This window comes from Eriocheir sinensis, chromosome 52 (genome assembly GCF_024679095.1).
Source record: "Eriocheir sinensis breed Jianghai 21 chromosome 52, ASM2467909v1, whole genome shotgun sequence".
NCBI classification, from domain to species: Eukaryota; Metazoa; Arthropoda; class Malacostraca; order Decapoda; family Varunidae; genus Eriocheir; species Eriocheir sinensis.
In genome coordinates this window covers 1,258,453-1,283,539 of record NC_066560.1, presented here as the reverse complement: position 1 = coordinate 1,283,539, position 25,087 = coordinate 1,258,453, and the positions used below count along the sequence as shown (strand labels likewise).

Below are 25,087 nucleotides of genomic sequence, written 5' to 3'. Positions count from 1 at the left end.
CGTCTAGAACTAGCATGATCATCATTCTTTATTATGATGACAAAGACCATGTCAAAATTTGCCTCATTAAATAAGAAAGTACATAAAGTTTGGCAGCTTTTCCTCGTCGCCAAGCCATCCTCCAGAGCAGCACTCCGACACCCATGATCGCACATTAATTTTTCTCAGAAAATAGGATACCAATCACATATACATCAATATATTTCCACAGGTGAATATTTAGTTGCGACACCTGAGATTCATTAATAATGACAGGGGAAGGAAAAATATAGGCCCCTGTCATCGACAAAATTGAGCCTTGGGCAGAATTGAGCCTGGGTATCTATATGCCTCAGATTTCTTCGCTATTATATATTATAAGATAGTTCTGTTGACATGTGTGGGTAAATTAACGCTTTCTGTATCTACATATTGAAGGAAAACGCAAAATTCTCCCTAGCAAATCAGAAATTACATAAAGTTCAGCAACTTTTCCTCGTCGCCAAGCCATCCTCCAGCAGCAGGCAGAGGTGGGAGGTCTGGCAATCCCCCGGCCGGGTGTTGCCATACCGCCCACACTTATCATAAACCTCTCAAAGGGTGCATATCTCATCATTTTATTAAGAAATGGGCCTCCTCTACTCGCAAAGTTATATTTCAAGTTGAAAAACGCGATTTATAAGCATTTATACGTAAATCTCATAATACTGTTAGTGTTACCGTCAGCTCCGAGGCAGAAGTTATTTAACAACAAATTTAGCATCACACAGAGTGCGGTAAGTGTTTGCAGATCCGCGCGCTAACCCGTGACGTCATCGATTAGTTGGTAGTTATTGGCGCGCGAGCTTTGTGAATCTTGATGTTCTCAAAACTACACACTAAGGGCCCAAAACTACGCACTAAGCCTTTGTGGATCCGGGCCCAGATGGATCAAAATACGGCAAGGGAAAGTGAGGCATCCCAAGAACTCCAACCGCTACTTGCCTCAGTACACAAGTAAAACCGTGAAACACCCGTCCAGCATAATGGTGCGGGGTGCATTTACTGGCGATGGGGGGCATGGAGGGCTGTATTTCCTTCCTAAGAGTGAAATGATGACAAGTGAAATGTTCAAGAAATAACGGGGAGCGTGCAATACTTTCCACGGACACTGTAATACATCCTTCCTGCACTCATTTCATATATCCACGTGTGCGCAGGCATAAAGGGCTGACGTGGGCGTACGGATTTTATTATACATTCACCCTGACTGTCGCTCAAAAAATTAAATACTGTGCCCATAGGGGCTGCTTTGTTATTAAATACCAGACAGGAACCACCTAGAAGCTCCTTTCATGTTACTGATGACATATACTGGAAGATATCGATACCTAACAGTATGTCTACCGTTATTATTTCATGGTTTCGTTTTTCATAGGTCTCATCCAAAAGGCCAATGTTCTTATGTTTGAAATTATTAACAACTTCATTCATTCCTGGGACTTCAAACGATATGTTTAGAGTTCTATCCAATAACAAAGGGACAAATACTAATCTCTTCTCTAGTTTTATCACCGTGGACATTTGTTTGAATTGTCTAGTCTCTTGGCCAATGTACATGCCTACTTCACATCCTGGCGTAGATCTCTAGCAGCTGTTTCTGATATATATGACCTTTGGCTGCCTGTGTCTATTAACCCTTTCATGGCTAAACGCTCGCAGCGAGTGTTAGGCATATTTACTGGTGATGCTAAACGCTCGCTGCAAGCTCCAGCCGCACTCAAATCTCCCGCGTATGAGTGTTCCAACAATATTTCTCATAACACAGGATTGCCAATTGAGTGGGTTCTCCACTAAATCTGGTGGAAAATCATGTCAACCCAGTGCGGAAAATCTACGGACGAGCAACTGGTGGATGTTGTTGTCCAATATAGTGACATTTTTGCATAGCTTCACCTATCACCTGACTGATATTTTGACCAAATAGTTGTAAATTTTGCATTTGGCAATACTGCCCTGCCAGCACCCCATCATCAAGAGATCTACAGTAGTTGCCTCACGGCTGACCGTCACGCACATATAAATGTACGTCTTCACAGGCAACACCCCCTGAACATGCCTGTACTTTTGCAAGAGGGACTTACATTACCAAATCGTATAGATCTTGGCCTCCTTTTTCCAATGGTGTTTTTGTTTTTTAGCTGTGATGACTAGTTTTTGATATCCAGAGGTTAAAAGATCAATCACTAGCGTCAATTGCTGTTGGTGCTAAAGCTGCTGCGAGTGCCAGTCGCACTCACAGCAAAAAACACCCCCTGAACGTGCCTGTAGGTTCACAGGAGAGGCTTACATAACCAAATCTTATAGATCTTGGCCTTCTCTTTCCAATGGTGTTTTTGTTTTATAGTTGTGATGAATAGTTTTTGAGATACAGCGGTTAAAAGAGATTCCCTTCCCCAGCTGGGGTGCCCGAGCACGCCTGAGGGGATAGTCTCGTTGTGAGCGCTTAGCAAGGAAAGGGTTAAGCATCTCACTGTCCTACTTTTCTTTCCATTCCTTAATTTCAATGTCATAGTAGGAAGCAACTTTGATGAATCAAGGCTTCTCTGAGCCAGACACAAACTTACGCTGGTCTTCGGTTTGGGGTCTGATTTTTTTTTATCTTGCAAAGGACATAGAGAAGTTAAGGGGGTACGCGACACCTGAGGTCATCTAACTAAACTATCTGGGGTATTGCGATGAAACTATGCAGGTAAGTAGGCATCTATGTTGCCTACATTTTGTACGAGCCAGAACAATATATGTATACTTATACGTATACATGTGTGTATACGTGTAGCGACACTTAAAATTACACAGCACAATTAATACATAACCAAGCACTTTCATTTTTTGGCTGTGAATAGTCTTTAGGTATGCCTAGAGTCCTATGGAAAATATTTTGAAAGTTTCCCATATAGAAAGGCATAATGGTATTTCTTTTTATTATGTTCGTCGAACATCGCGTAAAATCGTGTTTTTTGTCAATTTTTCCTCTTAATACTCCTATTTCCTTTATCCTATCAACAATATCTAGTCATAGGTCCCTAGCTACTTGTACAATCAACATTCCCTGAACTTTTCACTTAAATCTGATTGATTTTAGATTTTCTGTGATTAAAAAAGACAAAATTTATCGAACGGAGATATGATCAATTTAAAAATATAAGGACCTTTAACTCGGTCCATTTAAACCCGCGCCAGACATGTAAAATTTGCGTTGCGAGGAAAACATTGCTCGGGGATTATTTATAGATGGTATAAGAACGTTTTTAACTCAGTTTTGCAAAATGCTATATTTTTATGACCCCCCCCCCCACCCCCCCACCCAGGTGTGGCATACCCCCTTAAGTGTTCTTTCTTTTTACATAACTGACATTCGAACTTCAATTTATTTTGCTTGCCATAGCAAGCAGATTCTACATGACCTGAACTGGCACACCTTTTACACATGGACAATTCTCTAAGTCTTTTGACCTTATCATCAGCTTTAGGGAACTTAGAACATCTTCCCAGAGAATGTCCTTTCTGATCACAAGGCTTACAAATTGATATTGGAGGCTTATTAAAAGATTTATAGTTATGCATTGTGCTCTTGCCTTCTTTAGCATCTTTAATTTTACTAGGACTTTCAGGTTTAGCATATTTGCGAGAAGGCTTATGGTTTGGTTTATCAAAAGTCCTTTTCCTAACTGGTGCAATATTAATTAATGTTTTTGGGGCCTCATAGCTATTGGCAAAAATGTCAGTTAGAGTAGGATAATTGTTGGGCAGCCTATGAACCAACTCTTTTTTTAAAGCCACAGATAGTTTATTAAAAACAATGTGGCTAATTAGTGAGTGTCCAGCAGTTTCTTCTGTTTAAAGGTCAATGTCATGAGTCTTTAACTCATGCAGATATGACCTAATTTCATTCAAATATACTTTAACAGAAGTGTAATCAGAGTCAAATTCCCCAGAAGGTGCTGCTTTTAAAATGTTCTTATAAGTTTTATCTATGATGTATTTTACACCTAGAAACTCTTGTTTTAACATCTGCAAGGCTAAGTGGTAGTTGGCATTTGAGATGGTCAAGTGTTTAACAACAGATAGAGCATAATCTCTTAAATGATATATAATGATAATATATGCGTGTTATGCACCTATACAGGTGCCCTGCGCATTAAGATCCTGATCCAGATCCAGAAATAACCATACAAGTATGCTAGTTTGACAGAGTCAGACAAGTTTTTCCTGGAACCAATAACAGTATTAAACTGTGTTAGGAAGGTATCAAAGGCAAATTTATTCTTCTCCTTCCCTGAAAAAGTTCCACATTGAAGGGGAGGTGGCTTGCTTTCACCTAGGCTTAAATTAGTCATTACTTCTTGGAGTTGATCAGCTGAATTACTAGTGGGTTCTCTTTGAGCATTCACGTAATATTGGTCTAAGTCTGTGCTAGTTAGCACAGAATAATCTATCTGAGAGTCTAGCTCTTCATAAAAGTATGTCTCCTCATGAATACTCAAATCATACAATTCCATGAGGTCATTGATTTCCTTGTCAAAATTCTTAATCTGTTCTATCTCAGCTTTAATCTCCTTTATACGGTTTTTGCAGAAAGAGGGGGTCAACTGAATAGCCTCATTCAACTCATTTAACTTATTGATATTAATGGTGACCTTGCGTTTGTGCACACTCCTCTTTCTACGCGATGAACTAATCAGTGCCTTAGGATCAACCTCCTCTTTCTGACCTTCCTTTTCCTTATCAGACATAATTGAAAATAAGTAAAAGTTTGCTTACCAATAAAATTTACTTAAAATTACCTACAAATTCTTCCTCTAATCATTCATTGCGGAATATACAACGAGCACGCCCCCCAGCCAGCAGTCCCCAAGACTCGAATGCAACGATCCCGGTGACATTCAATTGAATGAGACCGAAGCCCCCGCACTGAACCCCAAGCACCTGCGATGGCTGAAAGGGAGCTTTGCTCCTCCCGGATTGGTAGTTAACATTCCGGGATTGAGGTGCTTAATTAAAGCATCAATTCCCCCTGGTTGTTTAGGTAGCACTGGTAGTCCCCATCGTCCAAGGTCAGAGTCTTAATTGCCTCCCAGACCGCCGAGAACTTTCTCAAACGAATGGCCAACTAAACGAATCACCTCGTACCTCGCTTGCTGGACTGACCTTTGAATTTACTTTAAACAAAGCGGCAGTTATTTAAATGGAGGTGGCCTTTTACGAAGAGAAGTTTATTTAAGTAACTTGTGTTTAACTGTGGCAGGCGCCGATCACCGGGCCGGTTTGTTTACATCGTGATTTACCGAGCGAGTTTACACTTAAGTTACTCTTTCTGAAGTATGTGTAAATATCTACATCACTTATTTACTCTGAAAATTATTGCTAATTTATAACAACACTTTGGATCGCACAACCACTTGGCCAACTCACCTCCAATATTAGGTAGATCACCTCAGCTACAGACTCACTAGCGGTCTAGATCACTTCAAAGGGCCCCCCATAGAAAAGTAACTTGTGAATACACTTAGCTGTGATGAGGAGGCAGTTTAAGAGTAAGTTGTTCGAAACTATCAGCCTTGTGGTGCCAATCTTGTAGTAATAGTAGTAGTGGTAGGTTGTAGTAATAACCGAGGCACAGCGAGAACAGGGGGAGGTGTTAACCCAACGGCTTCCTTCTACCGAGTGTGGGCGTCTTAACTGACCGACGGTTGCTAAGCAAGTGGCGCGGGCGGCTTCTGGTTGTCACCTCGTCTCTTTCTAAACGATCCCTCGAATCTCTTTCGTTCGCTGCTCGATTTCTTTCTTAATAATACTTAATCCTAGCTATGAACCACCCTCACTTCCTTAACAACCCTTAATTCCTAACAGGAAAAGATTTGACCTTACTTTTTATTTTACAATAATGGAGGGCACTTAAGGTGGAAGAAAGCCTGCTAAGTGCTACTCTGGTAAAAAGAAAATAGTTTGAGGAATCTATCTCGTGTTGAAATCGTATTCTACTGTACCAATCTATTGTCAATATAGTGACCATACTATATTTCCTCCTGCAAATAAATTACCTTTGTCTTGTTTGAATTTGCAAGAAACAGAGTCAATGAACTGCAATAATGACAACGACCTAATACCCACCTGAGATATGTCAGAGCAGTCCATTAGTCTGTCCTTGAGATTATAAGCAGCACCATGAGAAATAAGGCAGTCCCTCTCCATTTCACCAACCCGGATAGCTCCTCCTCTTTTACGTCCTTTCACTGGCTGACGTAAGGTGAGGTCCATTGCCCCAGTGGCTCGTACCTAGGCAGGAGAGATTTTTTGTTTTAATCTTGTAAAGTGGAGGCAATGTGAGGGCTAGGTAGAAAAGAGCGAGGGATAGCCATTAGAAATCTTCTTGCAGTTATGGTTGAGGGGTATTTATAAAAAGAACACTGCACAATGAGCTAGGATTACCTCATATTCATACTAATGGTGCAAGTTCCATGCTTAATCAGTACAGCAAAATAGTTAATGAAACCTGAATCTACTGAAGCTGGGGTATTACTCCTATCGGTAAAAAGGCAACTGGTTTCTGGTTTATCCAAAAACTTGCCCAAAGACCCCTCTGCTGATAAATAACTTACAGAAAAAACTAAAATCTTAACAATAAACATACATAGTATACACAAACCATAGATAGGGAGAGGTTTGGCCATGCTTGGTCTAAGAAAGTCACACGTGATTGGTCACTTCGAATCTCCTGGTGGCAAGCGCCATACAGCTTTCTTTATGTTTCTTGCTCACCTGCCTTGCTCAGTTAGTTACAGGCTACATGGGGAAGTTTTAATTTCCTGGCAATTTTGACCACCTACTTTTTTCCTTATTAGTACATGTAACATACCTAAAGAATTGGAAAACAGTACATGTAACATACCTAAAGAATTGGAAAACAGTACATGTAACATACCTAAAGAATTGGAAAACAGTACATGTAACATACCTAATTGGAAAAGTGTGCCGATTTTGAAACAGTGACTGAAAATTTTATGCAGGGAAAACAGTGCGAGTTACAGTGAGTTGACACAAAAGAAGTGGGCTTTTTTTTACTATTTTATTTTTCTCCCATTATCTTGATGTAAGTGTAGTCTTATTGTAATTAATTTAGGCTCATGATATGCAACAATACATCATGAACACAATAGTAGACTCAATTTTCCAAAATACTATATGGTAGTTTACTGATACTGGGTATGAGTATATTTCAATATATTAAAAAAACTGAAAATCTGCCGACTCTTTTGATGTAATAAACTGGAGACCCACGGTAGTATTGTTCAGAGGCCACGGTTGTGCTGTATATTTTGGGATGGGTAAAGCACTACATAGACAGATTACCCACAGATCCAGAGAGATGACAAAAGTGGGAAATAAGTCTGATGTAGGAACTGGAGATTGCACAATAATTCCTCCATATGCTCAGTAAGTACAAGATTTTTGCCAGTGTACTTGTATAATGCAGATAATTTATAATGTACAGCAATTGGTATTATTTGAAGTGGTTCATTGTGGAAAATTATTCTTAATGATCCATACAGTAAGATATTCATTGTACTCAACATCATACTATTGGTAACTGTGAATTATTAAGACAACTTAATCTACTCTACAGGGAAAATTATCTGAATTATATATTTATTTTTGGTTATTTTCCTGGGCACTGTTCATACAGTGACCCTTGCAGATATTGCATATGGATTATTACTCAATAAGAACTGAATCCTCCATTTACATTATTACATATCAAATGGAAAACTATTTGCAAAATTTGAATTGAAACATGACTTGAGGCTTTATTTTCCTACTACGCTATTCAGACTCCACTCTGTTTTTTCTGCATTGTAAGAGCTGAGTCTCTCACATACACTATTATATATTAATCAGAAACCAATTGGTAGGATATATAATGAAACATGACTTCATAGCTTTGTTTTCCTATTACAGTACCCTCTCAAGTTTCATGCTATTTGAATTTCACGATCCTCGAGTTTCGCGCTTAGTCCTAAATTCTCACCATCCCGACCATGCCTCTGAGAATACAGTAACAAAACTTAAGAAGGAAAAGATATTCCTATTTGACAGGCTAAAGTAAGGTGCTTTAATGAAGTGAATATGAAGGTGATCCCACTCATACTCGTGGTATAGCTGGAGATACTTTTAATCAACCCGCAGTGTCACATAGTCTATACATACATTAGAGATATTGCAATAATGCTGTGAAAAATCCCATAATTTAACACCACTGAGTGCCGGGGATTGAACCCAGGCCTTCTTAGTAGCAGTCAGGGCAGCAAACCAACTGAGTCAATGCACCAGAGATCACTGCTGCAGCCTATGTCTGAGTGTGGTCACCACCTTCACGTCCATAGCGGGGTCTAGGGTGTTAGGTATAGACCACAGACGTGGCCTCTGGAGTGGTGATCTTTTACCTTATCGGTGGCTCAGTTGGTTTGCTGCTCTGACTTCTCAGAAGGTTTGGGTTCGATCCCTGGCACTCAGTGGTGCAATATTATGGGATTTTTCACTGCATTATTGCAGTTTTTGTAATGTATATATACACCTTATGTGCCATTGTGGGTTGACTAAAAGCATCTCCATCTACCATGAGTGTGAGTGGGGTCACCTTCACCTTCATGTCCACAGTGAGGGCTGGGAGTTGGGAATAGGCCACAAAAGTGGCCTCTGGCGAGGTGACTTTTTAGCTCATCAGTGGCTCAATCGGTTTGCTGCCTTGACCTCTACTCAGAAGGCTCGGGTTCGATCCCCGGCACTCTGTAGTGTTACATTATAGGAATGAAAGCCTTTGTTGAGGATATACACTATAAAACTAATCAGTTGTTCCTTGGGACATGAACAAATTTTCAACATATTTTACTGAAATGCTCTTACATCTTCTTATGCTATTTTGGTAATGAATGAAAAGACAGTCAACCAAGTAGGAAGAAAACATTAATTCTTCTGCAAGGATTATTAGTTGTGCATAGCTGGAGGAGAATAACTGAAAGGTTTAGTTGGACCACACCTTCTAAGAAAGTACCTATCTGTAACAAGGATACAGCTATAGCAAATGAGATAATACAGTGACCAGTAAATATGTCTCAGAAATAGCAATTGATTATCCTCACCTGCCACTTATCTGCAGTCATGTGCCTGAGGCGTTGGTAATAGATAACGCCCTCAAAAATTTCCACCTCCAACATTCGGCCATCCGTTCCACTGTATAACACATCTTCTCCATAATAGTTAAAGCCAGCTGTTGCAAGAGAAGAATTGCTCTAGATGAAGCATATTGTAAATGATGAATAATGGAAATTACATACTAAAAAAAAAAACAGCAATATAATAAAAGGAATAAGACAAAGTAATCCTAATGAAATGGCCCCACAAAATATATAAATAACACAATAATAGGGGCTGTGAAGTACGAAAACCCCATTTTTGGTGGATGAGGAGGCTAGTGCACACACAGATTACCTGAGGTCATGTTCCAGAGGGAAAGCTTCATCAACCTCAGATCCAGTAATTGCACCACACTTGTAGGAGTTTGTCTATTTTATAGGCTGCAGTAGGAAAGAAAACAATGTCCTTGAACAAAAGGGTCTTGTGTGGCATTTAATATTCTTGTTCAGCCTGAGAGGTGTGCAGCAGGAGTTTGTAGTTGGGGGATGGAAAAAAATGAACTCTTCATGCTTCAAAACCACTATTATAGTGGATTCAAGAAGGTTAGAGTACATCCTACAACCCAAAGTATATTGGGACTAGACACCTAGGAACAGTATGGCAGAGGAATCCACATCAAGGAGGCCCTCATGAGTTGTTACAACCTATGATATTGCCTTACTAGAAAGGATCTGTGTTGGGCCCAACTGAGTAGCACAGGAACACTCTGATTGATAGTGGAGCATTAGAAAAGATAAGATTGAGCTGGGAAAGTAGGATGAAGACATATCCATGTAGTTGACTAAGGTACAAATGTGTTCAAAACACCAAGGAGCACTATAAAATCCTGTGGAGGCCTTGAAACTCGGGAAGGCAGGAGAGGGAGTTACAAATGAGGGCTAGGAGCCTTTTGGTGGTGGACTCATGATGAGTCAGTCAGCATTTTGTTCACTGGGGGACAGGGACCTGGCTTCAGAGGAAGAAGGGGATTTCAGTGTCTCTTGCATTGCACATCCAGTAAAGAATGTATCCTCAGATGGGTGAAGGAAGCTGCCAGCCCATATATGTTATGAAATCAGGAGGCTATGCTATGAAGGACCTACTAACCCTTTCATTACCAATGAATACCCATTGTAATTCATAAAAAAATTCAGCTGATGGACTGATGAATTATTCCTGTCATTCATAACTACACTGACAATACAGAGCTTATTTGGTTGGTTTCTATGATTTTTGTGACTTGTAGCGACAAGTTGACGAATTGGCAATTGATCATCATCAGATAAAACCAAAAAATACTGGTGTGACAAGGCCTCTTAATATATAGTATTGACCTAATGTTGTTGTACTTTTGCATGTACAAAAGCTTCTTTTATTATGGGATCATTACGGGATTTTTTCACTGTTATTGCAGTTTCTCTGATGAAGGCCAACGATATTAGTAATCCTTGATTACATAATGAGTTGACATTTTAAATATCCCACCATGGGTAGAGCAGCAGTTTGTTTACACAGTGCTATCGTGCCTCCCCCCTTCCATCCTCACAGGGTCGTCCTAGAACGTTCATGCTTCCCCCTCAGTTGCCATTGGAACTCAAGCTGTAAGTACAACTCATACTGCAGTCGTTAGTTGCTACTCTATCAGTTTACAGGCCTACAGTCTGCTATACAAGGGTACCACTATATAAAGAAGGCACCGGTTGGCTGGCAAAAAGGTGTACCACAGCAACAGCCCCCTCACAATATTCTTGCAGCGGCTCCTACAGGTGACCGTTTACTGGAAAAAGCAATCATAGTTGGGGAGGCGGTGGCTAAATGGATAGCGTGACGGCGCCACGTTCAGGATGACGCGAGGTCAATCCTCGCCCGGTGCCGTCAAGCTGGGATTTTTCAGCCGCCGCCGAGCGGCTTAAAACTACCCACATGCTGTCCAGAAGACCACCTATCAACCCGGACTCTAGATTCTAGGATTAAAGATGAGCTCCGGGAGGGCAGCATGAGCCAATGTAAGATGGAGCCACTATAAAACACCGCCTCGCCACCATCAGGATCCACCGGAAGAAGCCTACCAGTGCAATAGGCCACGACGTAAAAAAAACAAAAAAAAAACAAAAAAAGGTTGAACAAAGCATTCACAAAAGATAAGATGTAGCAGAGGTGACACTGGCCACTCATATAACTATGATGTGTCCTTTGTTTGCAAACACTGCCCCCAGCCAACACAACCCCCCGTGCAAAGACTGGGTGGGGTGTTTGGCTAATGACACCATCTTGCAAAACTTGGTCTTAACCCGGTAGCAGCGGGGATCGTGTTTCTTAATGGTCCCTCCAAGCGAGAAAAATGAGAAAAAAATCACCCCTCACACAAACCATTTCATAATATATATCAAAGCATTTGTGATCAGATTATATATCATCTACTTTGGGGGGTAGATATCATGGTACAAATTTGGCCCATCGCTGCTACACGGTAAAGCCACAAATTTGGCCCGTCGCTGCTACATGGTAAAGCCACAAATTTGGCCCGTTGCTGCTACCGGGTTAATGCTGCAAAACGTTGCTTGTCTAAAAGGTCAACCAAACGCAAGGTTGGGGCACGGCGAGATCATGAGGACAGGGGCAGATTGTGGGGGGGAGGGTAGGATATGTGGGAACACTGCTCTATCCATGGCAGGGCATTTGAATAATCTTTTATTTTATTTTTTAATGCAAATTTCGACTTATGACCAATTCGACTTACGGCGGGCCTGTCGATCCTTATCACCATCGTAATTTGAGAACTACCTGTAATGAATAAAATTAAGTAATTTCTTCATTATCTCACCTTTCTCAAGAATTTTCCCAAAGTAATCAACAGCAGGATTCTCATCCGAAAACTTGAATGGTGTTGAGTTGAATGACAAGCCAAACTCTGCTGCAGACTTTCCTGCCACCAACTCTATCAACTTGCCTGGAAAATAGAACTATAGTTGTTTTACTTAGGTAATTTTAATTCTCTCTCTCTCTCTCTCTCTCTCTCTCTCTCTCTCTCTCTCTCTCTCTCGAGAAGGAAATGTCCGGCATGATGCCCCTCTCAGAAAAGGGCAAATCTTCAGTAGGGTAGAGGCGACTCATGATGCCCTTCTGCCCACTTCGGCTAGCAAACTTGTCACCAATAATGGGGTTCCTCTGAAACAGAGAGCCTTGAAGTATTTTGAATTGTCTTTCATATCCATGATTCAAATGCAATGATGTCCTGATTCAAGTAACTGGTAGGGATCAGTTTCCTCTGTTGTGAAATAATGTTCATGTTACTGGTTAGTATTAGAAAGGAATCAAACAATCAATGAGGACTTCGCCAAGGGGTGCGTTGCCTCACCCACCCAACGACACCAAGCCTGGGGGTCATTCCGGGCAAGATTCCATGCAGGCTCCTTTCTCATCAGAAGTACCTCCAGGCAGGATCTATCAATTTGCTCAAGTCACGAACTCTGTGGGCATCCCCTTGGCCTCCTCCACTCAAGATAGTCTCTTACAAAAACAACCCGATGAGCAGGGTTGGCTTCTGGGTAGCGTGCCGAGTCATTACAATGATATCCCATGATTCTGTGAAAACACTTATTACCAATGGCATCAATCTGCCTCTCCAAGTCCCTATTTAGTGTCCATGTGTCATGCCCCGGGAGCTTACTTTTCTATTTTCTCTATTTTCCAACACGTCCTCTGCGTGTATCTAAACACACGAGAAATCAATCAAGATCAGGGTATTGGCCGGCTGCTTGGGATTGAACCCGCGACCAGCATGACGGGAGAGCCACTCCCTACCAAGTCAGCCAAAGAGGTACCCCACTGGCTAAGTGGGTTATGGGAGGCTCGTTCATCAGGCATAGTCGCCGCACTACACATGTATGGCAGAAATAAAGTACTTAAAGAGAATTGATAGTGATGAAAATCGATAGTGAAAAATTGCAAAAGGGCATAGAAAAGCAAAATCAGGGAAAGAAAAGGACAGGAAAACTCCAAAGTTCAGGGTGAAGTGTATAAGTGTGCACTGTTAAGTAACTAAGGGCCATTTTCACACTCACTTTGTTTGTTTTCATCATTACCAATGGCGGCAATCGCCACTTAGTATTTCACGTGAAACTGGCCGATGGGGTAGTGGCGGCTGCAGACGAAGCGAGAGATGTTGAGTGTGTGTGGTAAGTGCGGGGCTAGGCTAACCCCACAGCCGCCACTACCCCATCGGCCAGTTTCACGTGAAAATATTATAGCGGCGATTGCTGCCATTGGTAATGAGCAAAACAAACAAAATGACTGTGAAGGCGGCCCTAAGTGCATGTTGTGAAGTATAAAAGTGTGGAGAAGGAGGACCTAAGAAGCGATACAAAGCATTACAGGTCAAAAGAAGAAGGTCCACTACACTGGCCGGTGTTGCAAGAAATATCTCCCCGATGAAATTAGTCATTCTGCTGTCCACCACGCATGCGCGCTGTGGGAATACACAGCATTAAAAGTATTAATTTGCCTGGTTTTGTTCTAGTCTGTCCGCTTGTGATCTTTGTGAGCTCTGAGGGAAATATGGAAACAGTAAACATGTTGAACCTCTCTGCAAGCTATTTTGCGGCGGCGGCAGCGGATTACGTTCAATAGGCATTGAAAAGTCAATCATGATATTAGTAATTTAATGATTTTTAACAGAAAGAGTTAGCAGATTATTTCATAACACACACAAAACTACCAGAAAAATATAGGTTTGTCCAACTGTCCCACGGGTGACCGTGAGTGACCGCCCTTACTTTAGCAGACGACACCACGTGGATCACAAGCGTGTATTCAGAACTGCCAGCCAATTGTAAGGCAGCCGCCTTCAACTGTGGCATAAAAATGAACTGTTCTTACTTCCTATTTTCTGCCTATTAACAAGGTACGTATTTTGAGATAACAAGGGAGTAAAGTCGAAAAAATTGTGATGACAAGGGAGTAAAGTCGGAAAAAAGTAATTATTTTCCACGGGTCGGAACCAATAAGCGCTTTTACACGGATTTCAATACCTCGAGTTTCGCGATCCTCGAGTTTAGCGCCACACCTTCGGAATGAAGCAAGCGCCAAACTCGAGAGGGTACTGTAGTTCAAACTGCAAACAATTATTTCATAGTAATAGAGACAAAATCAGGAAAGTGGCCAGAGTAATTGGGCTTTTGGTCGCTGCAATTCCAGCTGTAGAAATGGGGAAACTGCATTATAGAAAGTTGGAAACTGCTAAAATTTCAGCATTAAAGAAAGAAACAGGTACCTTTGACAAATGGATGGCTATCACATAACATATGACAAGAAAAGAGACCTGATTTGGTGGATAAATCATATTGCAGTGCAAGACAGACAAATTAATGGAAGATGGTCAATAAAAGAAAAAGAATTGCACATCAATTCAAAAGAACTCAAAGCCATCTTACTGGCAGTGAAATCATTTGCACATCAGCTCAAAGGGAAACACATTAAGGTGTTTTGTGATGAAACGACAGCAGTAAACTATGTAAATAAAATGGGTGGAACAAACTCCGTAACATGTAATGACATCTGCCTCGAAATTTGGGAATGGTGTGCAGTAGATGATGCCTGGATTACATGCCCTCACATACCAGGTAAAGTTAATTTCATGGCAGACGCTGCGTCTCAAAAGTTTAATGACAGACATGAACGGAAATTGAATGAGGATATTTTTAGAGAAATTTGCAAAATCTGTGGAGTCCCAAGCACCGATCTATTTGCCTCCAGACTAAATAAACAGGTACCTTGTTTTTGTTCATGGAAACCTGACTCAGAAGCAGAACACTTTGATGTCTTCTCAATAAGTTGGTCACATTTTGACCTAATCTACATTTTTCACCCTCTTGCTCTGACTGCCAGATGCTGTCAGAAAATGCGAGCAGAGTTAGCAATGGGGTGGTTGATTGTGTCACTGTGAACGTCCCAACCATGGATGGGGACCCTACTCAAAATGCTCATCAAAGAACCGCAGCTAATAATGAGAAGGAAGAACGTACTGCGGTAGCCTTCGACAGCAGAGGAACACCCCATCATGAAGCACACCAGGTTGATGGCATCTCAATTGTCCGGCAACAACTGCGAGAACGTGGCATATCTGCAGCAGGTATGGATATTATCATGGCCTCCTGGAGACCAGCAACAGAGAAACAGTATCAACCACATGTCAACAAGTGGATACATTTTTGTGATAGATGGTGCATCAATCCCCTTAATCCTGCTGTAACGGATATTGTAAATTTCCTGTCTGACACTTTCCACAGAGGTGTGGGCTATGACTGTCAACACAGCGAGGGGAGGTCTCTCCTCACTAGGGATAATTGTGGACGGCTGCAGAGTGGGAAACCACCCTCTTGTCAACAGACTCCTGAGAGGGGTATTCAACTTGAGACCGTCAGAACCCAAGTGTGCGGAGACCTAGAACGTCAGGCTGGTGCTGCAGAAACTGAGAACCATGGGACTGTTATGCAGTCTTCCCCTTAAAGAACTAACATTGAATCTAGTGATGCTAATGGCACTCACGCAGGCAGCCAGAGTGTAAACATTACATTTGTTAATGCTAAAGAACATTAGCTTTGGCATGGACTCTATTTATGTTTGGTTAGCAGGCAACATTAAACAATGTAGGCCAAGATTCAACGTGCAGTTTGTGAAGTTTAAAGCGTACGCTAAAGATAAAAGATTATGTGTGTATGAAACATTGAAAAGAAAATGATGTGGATCAAGAGAACAGGAACTTACTCATTAGCGTTACAAAGCCACACAAAAATGTAACAAAAGATACTATTGTGGGATGGATTAGGATAATGCTTAATATGTCAGGAGTGGACACAGGAGAGTATTCAGCTGGCAGTGTTCGGCCAGCTGCAGCATGAAAGGCCAAGGCCATGGCTGTGCCGATAACACACATCATGGCAAAGGCCGGGTGGTCAAGGGAGACCACCTTTGCCAAGCATTACGACAAGGAGATAGCTCAGGAACTTGACACATTCCAAGAAGCTGTACTAGAATAGTGAGCATGTACTTAATGTGATAAAAAAAATCATTATTCTTTTGGCAAACTATTAAATTTTGTAAATTTCCAATAATGCTGGGGATTTTGGCTCATGATTGTTTTATTTCACCAAATTCACATATATATAATTTCAAAATGTCAAAGTATGACACCCACATGGCTTCAAAACCTCATGGGAAAGCGGACTTTTGCAGAGAAGTAATTTGCTGAAGTAAAATAGAAGAAGTACATGAGACTTACCACAGGTCAGTTAAAGTGTGCTTCAAATTTTATGAAGCAAATCACCTCTGCTAGAAGGGAGCTTTCACATGCCCTCCTCTCCCTCCTTACGCTATGCAGCGTCACACGGATAAAACAATTCAAACGGTAGGAAATGACACACTATTTGTCGTGTGGGTGATCGTACACTTTAAAATCTGGTGGTGTGAGGCAGCGTGGCTTATCTCATGTGAAAGCTCCCTTCTAGCAGAGGTGATTTGCTTCATAAAATTCGAAGCACACTTCAACTGACCTGCGGTAAGTCTCATGTACTTCATCAAATTTCATTTATGGCAATAACTTTGCACTAACCTTTACTCTGATGGTGATACTGGCCCGCTGACACTCCCCAAGGTTGAGGTTGGCTGCCATGATGCCACATTTGTCCACCACACAGTCCTCTCCCTTGTAAGTTGTGGTGCGGTAGGTGCGCTGGTTCAGATCATACATGCTGTTGGGATGTTGAAGCTTTAACAAGGAGTAATTTTTGTGTCTACAATAGTCATTCACATTAACATGAGGGATAACCTCAACTTAATTATCCCTTGTGGTAATGCTACTAAAGTCTATTATTTTTTGATGTGGTGAAGAACCACTTGGAGGGCATGGTGACATGAGGCAATCCACCATACATGACCAGGGTCTAAACACTGGTCTCCCTGTCTCTCACTTAAGTATGTGTGATGGTAAAGAAGGATAACAATGAAATGTATGTAAGATTTGTCAATTCAATTCTTCCCTCTTCCTGGGGAGTATCAGGGTTGGATGCCAGACATTGCAAGTATGTTTATTTTGAAACCAAAAATATCCGTGGCCAGACAGATGACCGACGGACATTTCACCGATGGACATTTTGCCGAATTGACATTTGGCCGACAGACATTTGGCCAAACGGACATTTGGCCGAACGGACATTTGGCAGATAGAAATTTGGCCGAGAGAATTGGATAAAAAATTGTACGTGACACAAGTTTATTTGGCAGAAGAGAATTGGATAAAAATTGTATGTGATAAAAGTTTAAAAGATATTAATTATAAGAAAAGTTTTTGAAAAAAATGTACTATAAAAGTTTATTTGGCCGAAGAGAAATGGATAAAAATTGTACATGGCAAAAGTAAAGGTATTAATATATTATTTATAAGGAAAGTTATTAAAAAATGTACTATAAAATTTAAAGTTTGAGCATATTTAAAGATTGTGGGCCATTGATCTCATGAAATGAGTTCTCTGATACTCATTATACTTCTCAGTGATAGACTTCAGTCTTGTGTTTACTAACTGGTGCTTCTTCTTTGGTTTTCTTATCTCTACTCCTGATTCTACTTGCTCAGTTGTTAACTCTCAGTCCGACTGCTCTTTCCTTAGCTTTAAAACTAGAGGGCAAAGCGGGGGGTGGGTGATTGCCAGTCTTTGCTCAAACGCTCTGTGCCATACTTCTAGATAGTTTGTTGTCCGTGGAATGCCTTTTGTGGTTCACTCTGTTCTGTTCCACTTACTGAGTGCAAATGCTGGTGTTCGTCATTTTTCACGTCGTATAACACCAATCCATGTCGCTTCAAAGTAGCCAAGAAAGTCAGAGAGAAGTTCATCAGTTTCATCATCTAGAGATGAGACAAATTCATTGAAGAAGAAATTGCCAGGTCTCCGGCCAAATGTCAGTTCGGCCAAGTGTCCATTTGGCCAAATGTCTGTCGGCCAAATGTCAGTTCGGCCAAACATCCGTGGGTGAAATGTCCGTCTGCCAAATGTCCGTCGGTGAAATGCCCAGGAACCAAAATATCCAGTGACAATGATATTTGGATGAGAAAAAGAAATACTAGTGCTGCATGGTTATAAGAGGAACTCGCTCATGTACATTTAATGATTTTCCTTTTGCTAATCTAATATTCAGTCATATTCAGCTACTTATCAGCCACTCGTAGCTTCAAGTTATCCAAAGTGGATGGGTTAATGGAGTAGCTATAGGTATCTCCAGTCAATTGTGTCCATTTATGGTTGATGAGCATAAAATGCAAGTGAGGCTGAAATACATTTTAGGGTTTGTGTCTCTTGTTGTACTGTGCTCCAACCAGAATGTGTGAAACTGAAGAGAAGAAGGTATATTCTACACCAAAAACTCGACTCTGTATTATTGCTAATTTAATGCAATACACGTAAGCCGCACTCACTCACCGACTCACCTTATTTCATAACGCACCCTGCTAAGTGCCCACAAAAGATATCCTTTCCCCTAGGGCCTCAAGAAAAAGGATATAACCTGTAAGTCATTTAGCTTGTTTTGAAGAAGGGTTTTCAGATACCGTGGTCTGAACACGTCGGCGATGTGTGAGGTAGGCCTTGTAGACAGTAGTTAGTGTTGTAGTTAGTGAGCTGTCTGCTGCTGGGTTTAGTTCACCGAATGAAGGGAGGCTTGGCTGCACGCCTTGCTGGCTGGACAAAGACTGGCCGAGTGGTGAGCGGGAATGCCGACACGTACCTTGCGGAACGTCCCAGAACCTTCGATTCGAGCCCGCTTGCAGTTAACAGTAATACTTCATTTTGCTATCAGATTACCAATACTCCCTAAACAACCCTTAATTCCTAACAGTATTTGACCAGTGCCCCCCACGGGACACACTCATTGCCTTGCATGCCTTCAGTGCTACTACTGGCACTTACAGGGTTGGCTATGAGTCATGTGTTGGTCCCCAAGGTTCTGATATCAGGAACACCAACAACTCTCTCTTCCTGAATCTTGCATGACCCAGAAGGTTGAGAATTGAAGTGCCAGAGCTGCATTGCCAGACTTCGTATAGCAAAGCAGAAGGGGTAGCTAAGGAGAGTGATCACATCCTTGTAAATTCTTGTTGGATTCTCCAGAATCAGAAGGTTTTTTGGTATTCTGAATGAAACTGACCATAGTGTAGTGCCCTGCCCGATGCAGAAACCCCCTAAACTCCCACTTGGTTAGGGGGGTGCCTCTTTAGCCAAATGGTTGAGTGGTGGCTTCCTGTCTGGGTGGTAGAGGGCTCCATCCCAAGTGTTAGAAATAGTGTTTTTCAATTGCTTCGGCATGGCATGGCATGGAGATGTCATGAATGATGGTAAGTAGAATCTCACATTATAAGTGGTGGGTAAGCGGTGTACAGCCTCTCCTGTGTTGCGTTGAGTCTGCCCTGTGTAGGGAAGAGGAAGATGGATGGCCCGGTCTCTTCAAGGAGCTCACAGAAAATGTAAGATGGTAATTTCAGTAAATACAGAAAATAATATGGATTGGAGGGGGAAGCTGTGTAGTGACCCACCCGGCGTGGAGAACCCCAAAGAAACCAATGGCTACGGGGGCGCCTATCTAGCTGAATGGTAGAAAGGTGGCTTCCTGTCAGGCTGGCTGCGGGTTTAATCCTCGGTGTTGAGAGTGTTGTTTACCCCCTCTGCATTTGTTAGCTCAATTGGTCGTGTGTTTTGTGACATAAAGATGTTGTGAATGATGGGAAGTAGACTTTCATAAAACTCAAGCTTCATGAAAGGTCAAAAAGAATCTTGAGATGTAACAAAACTGATGTTCCATCGCAAGAGATTGAAAGACCTGGCAGGTGTTCAGAGTATGCAGAGACAGTTTCAAATTGGTTCAATGTGCTAAGCACCCTTTAGGACCTTGTAGAACTGTGGGAAACCTTCAAATGTCAAAGTCTTCATGCTGAAAAGGAGTGCACTGGAGAGTGCCTGAAATCTAGGAGTGGCTTTGCTTTGAGGGAGATGCTGGAGAATACTGAGCAGTCATGCTGCCAGGCTTGCTGGAAATCAGAAATAACAAAGACCTCTCTCAAGTAAGATTAGAGCTCTCCGGAGGAGAGACAAGGAGAGGTATGTCAGGAGTTTCACTGAGGATGTCAAGGGCCATTTCAAAGCGAATAACCTCAGACCTGCTTACAGAGCCCTGAAGAAGCTCTGCTCCAAGCCCAGGTGAGCACTATCTGAACAGCAGATATTTGTCTCATGTTACATATGGATGGGCAGACGGCTCGTTGGGCCGAGTATTTTAAGCAATTGTACATGGAGGACCCTCCAAGTAGCTTCCAGTTACTGGGTTGCAGGTGGCAGATGCTGATCCATTCATCAATGAGAGTCCACCCTTTCTTGATAAGGTCAGAGATACTGTGGCAAAGTTGAAGGGTGGAAAACAGGGTTGGTGATTTTTTTTTTTTTATATAAAAAAGAAAAAAAAAGAAAAAATCACTGACTTTTTAACTCTATATATATATATATATATATATATATATATATATATATATATATATATATATATATATATATAGATATATATATATATATATATATATATATATATATATATATCCTGCCGAGTGATTTGAAAGTCTCCACAGGTTACTTTTAAGTTTTAGTTGAAGGCCTGTAAGTCTGAGCACAGTCAAGGATCCAGATACATACTTGTTCAATACTCATTTGTAGTTGGTGCAGGACCAGATTTAGGACGCTTGCATGGTGGCTTCTTTGGGGAAAGCTTGTTGAAGACAAAAAGGATTTTTCTGATTTGGTTAGGAAATTATTTACAACAACAGCCTCAAGTTCTGGAGTGGAGAGGATTTTTTCTTCATTTGGTTTTGTTCATTCTAAGCTTAGAAATAGGTAAGGGATAGAAAAAGCTGCAAAACTGGTTTTCATTTACAAAACCATAACCTAGGGTCATCACAGAAAGCCTCTGGTGAACTTGGTGAACTCCATAGTTAGGTACAGTAAACTAAGGTACTTAATTGAAGCATGTGTACAGACCTAGTCAATAAAGACTACATTTTGTTGAAAAAAGTTTAAAGAATCCTTCAAATATTTTCTGCTACTTAAATTCAGGAATCAGGAATCACACATCTTAAACAAATTCAATCTCCTTAATTTACATAAGTATTTGCCATTTCTATTACATTGACACACAGATTAGGCAACATTGATATGATGTCTTCTCCAGGATAGGCCTACTTTACTACTCAAACATATTTCAAGGATAAATTCATCTAAGTTGTCAGTTCCTACTTATAAATTTATAATAATGTTTTTTTTTTTTTTTTGTATATACCTTGAAGAGAATAAATGAATCAGTGCACAAAATTAGGTTATTTTACTTTACCATCTTTGGATCACATCATTTAACTTATGGAATACTTTTAGTAAAAAAAAAAAAAAAAAAAAAAAAAAAAAAAAAAAATAATAATAATAATAATAATAATAATAATAATAATAATAATAATAAAAAAAAAATCATGATTTTTTTTTTTTTTTTTTAGTAAAAAAATCATTTGATTAAATCAATTTGATGTAATCATTGCCAACCCTGGTGGAAAAGCACCTGGTATCTGTAACAGGAGTAAGTAACTGCTCAAAGCTAGAGGTGAGGCCATGATCTGAGGGTTGCATGGTCCCATTTCTCCTAACTGGAAGAGGAGGTTGGTTGTCCTCTGGAAAGGAAAAGAGGAAACCAGGACTGCAACATCTACAGTGGTATTACGCTGTTCAGTGTGCCAGAAAAGGTGCTCGCCATCTAACGCCCATGTGGATTCGCAGCCAGATGCTGAATCTGCAGAGTATTGAGAGTAGTCCAGGTTCACGCCATGTAAGTCAACAACTGACTGTATCCTAGCGCTTTGCACAGTGGTGGAGCACCAATGTGAGTTTCGACAGAGGATGCTTGCAGCCATTGTCAATCTCAAGAAGGCACTTGATTCAGTGCATCCTGAAGCATTCTGAGATCTGCAGTTTTGAAGGATTCCTTCCAGGACCACTGGTCTATTGACTAGCCTGTATTATGGGACTGAGTGCAGTGAAGTGTGTGTGTGTGTGTGTGTGTGTGTGTGTGTGTGTGTGTGTGTGTGTGTGTGTGTATTTACCTAGTTGTGACATACGAGAAAAGAGCTTTCTTGTGGTGTAAATACATTCTTCATTTGAATGGGAACCACAAGGAGGAAAATACTTCATCAGGTGGGCTGAAAAAGACTACAGTAACTAAAGGATGGGACAGCAGATAAAAGGAGAAGGGTGAGGTGGCTAGCAGACATTATTGCAGTTACCGCGTGCGGTTGGTTCAAAAACTATTCTTGGTCATCCAGTTTGGCTTTAAATTCATGAATCGTTTTTGCACACAGTCTCCTTGTCAAGTCCATTCCATGTTGTTATGCTTCTGTATGGAAAAATGTATTTCTTGATGTCTCTCCTACAATCGCTCTTCTTCAATTTCTTACCATTGCCTCTTGTCACACTTCTGTCACGTACCACCAGGTCTTCCCTGTTCAATTTCTCCAATCCCTCTTGTATCCTGTACAATGCTATTAGATCCCCTCTCTCTCTTCTTCTCTCCAGTGTTGTTAGTCCCAATTTCTCCAGTCTTTCTTCATAAGTATGTTCTCTCAGAGTTTCCGGTAATTTAGTCGCTGCTCTTTGTATTCTTTCCAACTTTCTAATTTCTTTCTTCAATCTAGGTAACCACACTAATGCTGCGTATTCCAGTCTTGGACGTATCATCGATGTTATTAGTTTCTTCACCATTTCTTCATCTAAATATGTAAATGCTGCTTTTATGTTTCAAAGAAGATTGTATGTTTCCCAGTTATCCAGTCTATATGTTTTCCAAAGGATAACTTGTCTGTTATGATCACTCCCAGATCTTTTTCTTCAGTTTTTTCATGATTCTTTCATTACTCAGAGAGTAGTTCCCCGATATTCGTCTACTGCCCTTACCAAACTCCATCATGCTACACTTCTCTGTATTGAATGTCATTTCCCATTTGCGTGACCATTTGCTTATTCTATCAAGATCTTGGCTCAGGGCTACACAGTCTTCTTCATTAGCCACCCTCCTCATTATTTTAGCATCATCAGCAAACATATTCATATAGCTTGTCACCCCTTCTGTCATGTCATTAATGTATATTACAAACATAATCGGAGCCAACACTGATCCCTGGGGGACTCCACTATTCACTTCCATCCAGCTTGATTTATTATTCCTAATTACTGTTCTCATTTCTCTTTTCGTCAAAAAGTCAATACAGGTAACTCTCGATTTACACGAGTATTGTGTCCTTGAAGAGGTCGCGTAAATCAAAAACATTGTAAATCAAACAAGAGGTAGGTTTCTATCGAAAAATAAAGATTCACTTCATCCAGTGGAGAGAGAGAGAGAGAGAGAGAGAGAGAGAGAGAGAGAGAGAGAGAGAGAGAGAGAGAGAGAGAGAGAGAGAGAGAGAGAGAGAGAGAGAGAGAGAGAGAGAGAGAGAGAGAGAGAGAGAGAGAGAGAGAGAGAGAGAGAGAGAGAGAGAGAGAGAGAGAGAGAGAGAGAGAGAGAGAGAGAGAGAGAGAGAGAGAGAGAGAGAGAGAGAGAGAGAGAGAGAGAGAGAGAGAGAGAGAGAGAGAGAGAGAGAGAGAGAGAGAGAGAGAGAGAGAGAGAGAGAGAGAGAGAGAGAGAGAGAGAGAGAGAGAGAGAGAGAGAGAGAGAGAGAGAGAGAGAGAGAGAGAGAGAGAGAGAGAGAGAGAGAGAGAGAGAGAGAGAGAGAGAGAGAGAGAGAGAGAGAGAGAGAGAGAGAGAGAGAGAGAGAGAGAGAGAGAGAGAGAGAGAGAGAGAGAGAGAGAGAGAGAGAGAGAGAGAGAGAGAGAATATCCATATCACCGAGATATCCACTCAGGCACTCAGTCTCAGCCTCACTCGTGTGAGGGACACCATGAGCGACTGGCTAGTATTGGTACGGGTACCGAGCAGTCTGGTACCCGTACCGTAACGTATAGTTGGTACCGTTAGTATCGGTACTGGTACCGGTACCTGTCCACCCCTATTGTTGAGTAGCGTGGCAGCATGGGTTCTGTATTGTTGTTCAAGTGGCGCGCGGGAAGAACTGAGCTCAGCAGTGTGGTCGCGGTGCCGTGTGAGTCCAGTTGCGTGAGACATCTGGTGGCCACTCCATAAAATATCGTGTATAAGTGAAAAAATGTGTAAATTAAACATTTATTTGGATTTTGGACCCCGCGTTATTTGAAAAACGTGTAAACCAAACTCGCGTAAATCGAGTTACCTGTAATCCAATCCAATATTGATATTGAACCACCCAGACCTCCAACATGATTAAGTTTCCATATTAATTGCTTGTGTGGTACTTTATCAAACGCCTTCTTTAAGTCTAGATACACACAATCTGCCCAACCGTCCCTTTCCTGTATCATATCAATTACTCTTGAATAGAAGCTGATCAGATTAGTTACACAAGACTGTCCTCTGAATCCAAATTGGTTATTTGTTAATATACTGTTTTCTTCTAAATACTCCACCCATCTGTTTTTTATAATTTTCTTACACATCTTTGCTACTACACTTGTTAATGACACTGGCCTATAGTTCAACGGGTCTTCCTTACTTCCTCCTTTATATAATGGGATGATGTTAGACCTCTTCCAGTCTCTTGGTACCTTTCCTTGTGCTAGTGAGACATTAATCAAACTGCTCAATTTTTCAGCTATTTGCTGGTTACACTCTTTTAGCACCCAATTTGATATACCATCCAGCCCTGCTGATTTCCTCGCATCCAATTCTTCCAATAATTTTCTAACTTCATCTGCTGGTG

At 41.2% G+C, this 25,087-nt stretch overlaps 1 protein-coding gene across 1 annotated transcript in view; it reads right to left on the bottom strand.

The window, feature by feature from the left end:
- The window catches only part of LOC126982867 (DNA-directed RNA polymerase I subunit RPA2-like), a 145,642-nt gene that overhangs the window by 10,060 nt on the left and 110,495 nt on the right, over nt 1–25,087 (bottom strand). The window contains exons 18-22 of the mRNA XM_050835139.1: nt 16,802–16,940; nt 12,207–12,360; nt 12,017–12,145; nt 9,159–9,286; nt 6,133–6,297 (exon numbers count right to left, since the gene is read on the bottom strand). Coding sequence (XP_050691096.1) covers nt 6,133–6,297; nt 9,159–9,286; nt 12,017–12,145; nt 12,207–12,360; nt 16,802–16,940 — 715 coding nt within the window. The remainder of the gene's footprint in view (nt 1–6,132; nt 6,298–9,158; nt 9,287–12,016; nt 12,146–12,206; nt 12,361–16,801; nt 16,941–25,087) is intronic.